This window comes from Colossoma macropomum, unplaced genomic scaffold (genome assembly GCF_904425465.1).
Source record: "Colossoma macropomum unplaced genomic scaffold, Colossoma_macropomum, whole genome shotgun sequence".
Taxonomy (NCBI): domain Eukaryota; kingdom Metazoa; phylum Chordata; class Actinopteri; order Characiformes; family Serrasalmidae; genus Colossoma; species Colossoma macropomum.
Genome location: NW_023494807.1, coordinates 28130561 through 28139197, shown reverse-complemented (window position 1 = coordinate 28139197; position 8637 = coordinate 28130561). Strand labels below are relative to the sequence as shown.

General features: G+C 36.6%; 1 protein-coding gene across 1 annotated transcript in view; it reads left to right on the top strand.

Moving 5' to 3' along the window:
- Nucleotides 1-628: 628 nt before the first annotated feature.
- mfn1a (mitofusin 1a) overlaps nt 629-8637 on the top strand; it is a 31286-nt gene continuing 23277 nt past the window's right edge. Inside the window, exons 1-4 of the mRNA XM_036556310.1 lie at nt 629-743; nt 3691-3826; nt 5115-5277; nt 6514-6638. Of these exons, the coding sequence (XP_036412203.1) occupies nt 629-743; nt 3691-3826; nt 5115-5277; nt 6514-6638 (539 nt within the window). The remainder of the gene's footprint in view (nt 744-3690; nt 3827-5114; nt 5278-6513; nt 6639-8637) is intronic.

Genomic DNA, 8637 nt, shown 5'->3' with positions numbered 1-8637 from the left:
TATTTTAAAAAATTTTAGAAATAAATGGCATTTTGTCCTTTGTACTCCTTGTCTAAGCATATCTATATTTTATTGCCATTGTTTATGTTTATTTATGTTAACCTGCACTAAAAGAAATTCTTTGTTCATTCTTTGCTTGGCAAAAATAAAAATATTCTGATTCTGTAAGATATAAACAGAGACATAAGTCACCAAAATGCTGCTGTAAATGTTGTTGTGGTTGCAGGTAGAGAATACAGGCAGCAGGAAACCACAGGCTCCATTAATGCGGGATAAGAGGATTGGCTGAGGCTCTGTGTACATTTGTCAGGAGCAGCAGATCAGACTAAAGACACTCCACTGTGTCTCCCACACTATATGTGTCTAACGGACAGCAGAGGATCACTTACTCAACATCCATGTAACACGATAGAGACAGCAGAATAATGTTCCACAGGTTAGATCCCATTTAAACTCACTGGAGAAACACTTGAAGTTGAAGACAAAGGTCTGGCCTTGCTCTGTTGGAGGTGAAGGTAAATAATCTAGTTTCGCATGCTTAGACTTGATGTCCATCTATTCAGACTGCTTTCTTAGTCTTAAAGGACAAAACGGCACATTAAAGACTCCTTTATTGTCAGCAGTAAACATGGCAGAGGAGGACACTTCACCTTTGCAGCATTTCGTGGTGGCGAAGAGGACGATCAGCGCCGTGTTTGACCAGCTGCTGGAGTTTGTTAAAGAGGGATCAGAGTTTGTGGAGGGTGAGTGAACATGACTGACTGTTCAGTAGGGCTGAACAAGTAATTGTTTTTATAACAAAACCACAAATATGAAGAGTGTAATTTTCCAAATCACAAAGGCTGCAATTTTAATTCTATCCTACATTATAATGTTGTTTTAAGTGGGGAAATTTAACCTAATAAAACAAAGCTTGTGAACTGGCAGTCTGCAAACTACATTCAGTGTTCAGGCCTCACGCCAGAAAAAATCAGGAAGATCCTGAGCTTAATTTACAGAAATTAATCACATTTATATATTATACATAATATTTTGCTGTTGTCGGAAGAAAACCTCATACCTCAAAAATGCTAACTTTACTGGAGAAGGAAAAAACCTACTTTACTTTTAATGTAAGTCAATGGAACCAGACTTTCTTCCAAGTCATTTTGGGTCCTTTCTTTTGGTCCATTCATCATGAAATTTACATACAATGTAAAGGGTAACAGGTATTTTCCAATTATGTCAAAAACTGAAAAACGTCAAAAATGGAGATGCAAGGTTTTCTTCCGGCAACAGCGATATGTGTATGTATGTATGTATGTATGTGTGTGTATATATATATACACACACACACATATGTACGTACACATATCACATATACAGTCAATGGTTTAGTTCCTCCGTGATTGTAGCATCTTGCTCTCATTTGTACAGCTTGTGGATTCCTGTTACTCTCTTAGAAAGAACTGGAGCTCCACTTTCCACTTTGCTGTTGCCTTTGTTAGTTTGCTGCTCATTGATCTATTCACAGGTCTCCTGCGAGCACAGTCCAGTGCAGTCTGCCAAATGTTTTGCTTTAAAAGCCATTGTTTGAACAAGAGAGCTACAATAACGGATTCTATTAGAGGAGCTGAAACAGCTGGGCTTCCGTGTGCACCACTATGGTTTAAGGGTCAAACTATTAAAACGTGGATGTGTCAAAAACTGAAAAACATCAAAAATGGATACACAAGGTTTTCTTCCGACAACAGTGATATATTGAGTGAAATCAGTGTCACTAGAACCTGAACCTGAATTCATGATGCTTGAAAAAATACATGCCTAATTTGATGTTTTAGACCATTTTCACTGCAAATCTTTGATATTTGAATATACTGTCTGGAGTCTGAGTTTACCTTTTTTTTAAAATTCAGGTCCAGAACATTCAGGTCTTGAAAAATTCAGGTCAAAATGTGTTCAGGTTAAAAAAAATTCCCACAAATCAGAAGGCCTCCTCTGAATTTGAGGATTTATTACAAGAACCAGTGCTCACAGCAATTCAGTTACTTTTCTCCTGTAACAAAGTATGGAACTTCAAACCTGGTTGACTTTTAAGTACATTGAACTTCTAACATTAAGTTAACAGAGTAATAATTAGTATTCTACATTTGCTAACTTATTATTTGAAGTTCAGCGAACACAACGTTTTAAGTGAACCGGGTTTACTTATTTTTTAGTTAAAAAGTTGCATAATTTTTTTCAGTGTACAGTTTGAATTCTTGTTATCACATTACAGTTAATAACTTAATAAGAGTTGTATTACTAGTGTTACTAATGTCTCTAACGGAGCAACATTAATTTCATAGGATGCAGATTAAACATGTATTTCTTCTAGACTTTTATTTTGAAATTGAGCGGCGCGAACGCGGGAAGCGCTGAAAAATCGGGCTAATATGAAACTAATGAATAAAAATCTCTGAACTCGGGAAGATAAACTTCACATAAACAGAACAGACTCGGTTTACATTCAGGAACAGCTCTGTAAGATTATATTTTATTGATAAAGGTTTTATTTCAAGCTGTTTTGGGAGTTTTTGAACTGTTTTTACTGGCGAGTTTCTCGGTTTTCAAATAACGTTAGCATTAGCCTTAATTGGCGTCGTTAGCTGGCTGGCTAACAGGCTGTGTGTTTAAAAGCGGGGTCAGTGACAGAATATTTAAATGTGGTTTTCACTGTTTCTAAATAAAATAGTGAAAAGGACAGTTTTCCTTCTCCTCTGCCAGTCGACACAGATTTGTGTTGTTTTTAGAGAATAACTTGTAAAGTAATGAGAAGCTGGCGAGATTACCATTTTACTGAGCCCCTAAAAAAAAGGCGCGGAAAAAGTTGCAACAGTTGTGCTGCAAAACGTCCCTCACAAACGATCAGCGTTCACATGCAAAATTATTGAGAGGGAACGTAAAACACTCGTGAAGGAACGCAAAATCATTGCGAGGGAACGGAAAATTATCGCAAGGAATGCACAATTATAGCGAGGGAATGCAAAATCTTTGCAAGGGAATGGAAGGCTGTTGCGAGGGAGTGTACAATCATTGCGAGGGAACGCAAAATTATCGGGAGGGAATGCAAAATCATTGCAAAGGAAAGCAAAATCGTGAGGGAAAAGAAAATTATTGCGAGGGAACGCAAAATTATCAGGAGGGAATGCAAAATCATTTCAAAAGATAGCAAAATCATTGTGATGGAAAAGAAAATTATTGCGAGGGAACGCAAAATTTTTGCAGGGGAACACAAAATCATTGCGAGGGGTCGCAAAATCGTTGTAAGGGAACGGAAAGTTGTTGCGATGGAATGCAAAATCATTGCGAGGGAACACAAAATTATTGCAAAGGAATGCAAAATTGTTGCGAGGGAACTTAATGCCATTAAGCTACCTTTTTTTGTTTTTAAACACAGCCCCTTAGGGGCTCCGTACCTTTTCCTGCAGGTAATGAGTAAAGTAGTCTCATTACCGATTGAGAGAAGTAATTAGTCACTTGTAATGCACTACTTTTTTGAGTAACTACCCCGACACTGACGAGACTGCCTACCACCCACTGCTCACAATGATCCAGGAAACTCAGCACTGTTAACTGAGCTCAGTACATTCATTTGGTTAAAGTCTGTCCAAGTTGAGTTCATTTGACCCCTGTAGGAGTTTTTACATGTCTGTGTGTATATGTGTTCAGAGGCATGGAGGAGTGTGGATCTGGAGCATGTGGCGGAGGAGGAGCAGTGCACGCAGATCCAGGCCTGCTCCAGGAAACTGGCAGCTATTAAAGAGGTCCTGGCCCGCAGACACATGAAGGTGGCCTTCTTCGGCAGGTACTGCGAAAAAAAGAAGCCTGGCGGTGATGGATCTGTTTAGGCTGAGGGCTTTTTGGTTTGTAAACAGGCCAGCAAGAGCTGGATAGGTCATTAACCTGTTTGCACCATGAGTGTGCTGCCAAAAGCAACGGGACACACAGCGAGAAAGGGTTTATTTTGTTTAGAGAGGTGGACACATAGACGTCCTTGAGTGAGCAAGCAAGTCTGAGTTAATGAAGGAAAACTTTAATGCCATTATTCTTTCCTACACTTCAGCGTGACAGGCTTCTCAGGGCACTGAAGTTAATTTAACACGCAGGCTTACTATTCAGCTTCTAATATTAAAGGAATACTACCTAATTTCTGGTCAAATTAGATGTTTTGTTGATTTTCTAAGTGAAAATAAGTTAATACATCCTCTACATAGAATGCACTGCTGCACATTGTAATGCACAATTACTGTTTATTTGCTTAATTGAACAAAATGGGGAAAAATAAAACATTTTATGTTTTATGTTTTAATATTAAACAGAAATTGTGCAGTAAAGTTAGCAGTTTCTTTCTAGAGGATGTGTTCTTATTTTCAACTCACAAAACATGTAATTTGAAGTGTGCAAACTGTTGAATCGAACTTGTATTTACATTTTTATTATTCTGTTTAGGGCTGCCAGATGTGTTAGTGTTAGCTTATTAAAATCGCTAATTTTTTAAATGCCATTAACGCGTTTTCCTTGTTTGACCCTTAAACCATAGTGGCGCAGACTGAAGCCCAGCTGGTTCAGCTCCTCTAATAGAATCCGTTATTGTAGCTCTCTTGGTCAAACAAAGCTTTTAAATGGCTTTTAAAGCAAAACATTTGGCCGATTGCACTGGACTGTGTTCGCAGGAGACCTGTGAATAGATCAATGAGCAGCAAACTAACAAAGGCAACAGCAAAGTGGAAAGTGGAGCTCCAGTTCTTTCTAAGAGAGTAACAGGAATCCACAAGCTGTACAAATGAGAGCAAGGTGCTACAATCACAGAGGAACTAAACCATTGACTGTATATGTGGTACGTGTACGTACGTATGTGTGTGTGTGTGTGTGTGTGTATACATATATATATATATATATATTTATATATATATATATATATATATATGTGTAGAGAGAGAGAGAGGGACTTATTCTGAAACTTTTATGTAAGTATATGCAAGTTACGCAGTGGAATACAACTTTGGAACCAAAATATAAGAAATATAATGAGGTTAATTTTGCAGGATTTTAAACATTCAGGCCGTTTCTGATGATTATATGTTGTTCCTCAGGACGAGTAATGGGAAGAGTACAGTAATTAATGCCATGCTAAGGGAACGCGTGCTGCCCAGTGGGATTGGCCACACCACCAACTGCTTCATCAGCGTGGAGGGAACAGACGGAGAACACGCCTACCTCACAACTGAGGACTCCGAGGAGAGGAAAAGTATAAAGGTAAAATACAGCCTTATAACACAAACTGCTTTCCGAACCATGGTGTCCTTGTCCTAGTTGTCGATATAGGATGATGTTAGGTTTTTTATATTATTTTTCACTCCAGGTCAAGTCAAATTTATTTGTAAAGCATGTTTTAAAAATTAAATAACAAATTATCACTTACCACGACAATGACAAATTAAATAGTGTATGCCAAAGTGTTGTACAACAGAATAAAATTTTATTAAGAAAATAGAAGAAAGATCTGTTCACTGAAATAATAAGAAATTAAACACAACTTACACTAAAAGACAAGGAAATAATTTTTCTTACTGGGACAGCTGACCCTGACCGTGGCTTAAAGGATTACTCTGTCGATTTTCATTAAGTATACAACTGATTACCACACAGTAACTTTGATGTGTTTCCTTGTACTCACCAAAAGGACCGAAAACCGGTTGACTCAAAACACTCTTATAATAGGAGTCAATGGGCAGGTGCTGTACTTTAGGGTGAAGTACTCCAGAGTGCTCACTTAAGTCTAGTATTGAAATAAATTGCAATGCCAGCATTGATTTACCAGTAAAAATCTAGATTAGTCTAATAAGACTCGAGGAGCTCGGAATCAAGTCAGTTTGTCTTGAATTTAAAGGGAAAATCTAGAAAATTATACAGAAATTTTGAAAAAAAAATGAAAAAAAAATTGAGGGGGGATGGACCCCTTCCCCGAGCGCATGGATCAGATGATTGCGAGCATATCAAAAGAGGATTCAAAGAGAACTCAGTCAAAACTTGGTGAAGGGCGTGTTTTCTGAGGATGTGAGTGAATTGACTACTTTTGTCATCATATCTTCGTCAGTATAATGTTGATTTTGCATTTGAGGCATCAAGCCAGACCTCCTTTTTGAAGCCTGCCCATGTGACGTTCATGCGCAAAGATGCATGACGTGCATGAAAACCTCCCGATCTGAAGCCTCTGACTTTTAAATGATTATTTCAGGTTTTACAGGTGACTTTCAGCAGTGAACGCTCACCATATTTGACCCTGTTTTTATTCCCCTACTCAGTACTTCTTTCAGTTTTTATAAAAAACTATTTATGCAGCTTTAAGTAAATTTGTGTAATTAATTAATTAATTGTTTGAAATTTAGTCGACATTTGCTGCTTTTAAATGTACTGTGTAAATGAATTTGACTCCTTTTCTCTGTATGGGAGTCTCCTCTCAGTCTCATTCTCCGTCTCTTTTTCCTGCAGACGGTTAATCAGCTGGCTCACGCTCTGCACATGGACAGAAATCTGGACTCTGGCTGTTTAGTGCGAGTTTTCTGGCCCAAGACCAAATGTGCCCTGCTGAGGGACGACCTGGTGTTGATGGACAGGTACAGACACTACAGACAGACTGTCCATACTGAGGTAAAGAAATGTCCTCCAGTGAGTTTTTGGCCCTCGGTCAGCAGGCCTGGCTCTCAGGATAAGGCCTGGCATACTCTGGCAGCCCTTGGCAGACACACAGACGTCTACAAGGCTTAATATGTTGTACAAGAGATTAAACTGATGTGCTGGTGTAACTAATGAACTGACTCTGTTTGTCAGAGCTGCTTCTACACTCCACTGAGGGAATTCTCTCTTGTTTATTAACTCTTAAAATGGCCAGGACCTGCCAGCGGGTCCAGACTTCTGTTACACACTTGTATAACCTAAGAATAACTCAGCTAGTTTGCACTGTAGCCCTTGTAGTTACTGAATATTATGCCTTAGGAGATAATAGGGGGTGTTAGGTTGTACTGTCTGAGATTTTAAAGGATTCATCGTGTACTTTATTGAAAATATTCCTGAATTTTTGCTCACCACAGAAAGCTCACTCTGATGTTTTGCAATTTAATATCCCTTAAATCATCACCATCTTCATTATAGTATGCAGCCCAAACAGAACAGTGTGTCGTCTTAGACACACAGACTTGCAACCTTACAAAAAACGGTTCCTAAATGGTTCTTGGCTTCAACAAAAATCTTCAGTTTGTGCAGGACCTTTGTATTATGTGGCAATTTACAATGGTTCTTTATAGAATCATCCATTTATAGGTTCTTTAGAGAACCAAAAGTGGTTCTTCTGTGGCATTGCTCCAAAGGTGCCCTTTCTTGCACCTGTGCATGCAGAATGTAAATTGTATGTGAATGTAATTCATTATGTACGTAATTATGAAATTAATCATGTAATTGTGTACTGTAGACTTCTGAGTGTTAACAAGGTTCTTCTCACACAAATGGTTCTTTAAAGAACCACTCATTAAAGTTCTTTAGAGAATCAAAAGTGGTTCTTCAGTGGCATCAATCCAAAGAACCTTTTTAAGAGCTCAGAAGTTTATAATTACTCGATTAATGTGGTCACAATTAGTATTTTTTGTCATTTTATTCAAACATAATATAGTGTAGACTGAACTTTGTAAGCTAGATACCAAAAAGTGTTTTAGATGCTTTTAAATTTAAATTTCCTGTTTTCTGTGGAAAGTTATTAAATGAGAAGTAAGATTGTTATTATTTACTTATAGCAATTTCTTGATAAAGTATCTGTCTTGAGATTTGATCACCAATGAAATATAAGGCCTACAGGATGTTTTGTTAGATTTTATTAGAACTTAATTTTAAATTTAAACTTTATAAGAACTTCATTTTATTCTGGATATTAATTTAAGTAGAACTTCATTCTGGATATTAATTTTAGTAGAACATTATTCTGGATATTAATTTTATTAGAACTTCATTCTGGATATTAATTTTAGTAGAACTTTATTCTGGATACTAATTTTCATAGAACTTTATTCTGGATATTAATTTTAGTAGAACTTCATTCTGGATATTAAATAGAATTTCATTCTCAATATTAATTTTGTTAGAACTTTATTCTGGATAATAATTTTATTAGAACTTCTTTCTGGATATTAATTTTAGTAGAACTTCATTCTAGATTTTAATTCCATTAAAACTTCATCCTGTATAATAATTCAATTAGAATTTCATTCTGCATATTAATTTTAGTAGAACCTTTATTCTGGATATTAATTTTATTTTAACTTTATTCTGGATATTAATTGTACTAGAACTTCATTCTCAATATTAATTTTATTTGAACTTCTTTTGGCTATTAATTTTAGTAGAATTTCATTCTGGATATTAGTTTTATAAGATCTTCATTCTGGATGATCTACAGCTTTCTCTACCACTCTGTTCGTCAGTCTAATATTTCTTAGTTTTTTTACACCGTTCTCCTTTGAAACCTGTGAAGTTGTAGAATCAGAATAGAATATTTTTATACACATATTTGTAACTTTTAATAAACAGTGATTCCACACATTTTAATGGTACTGTATGTGCAAAGCT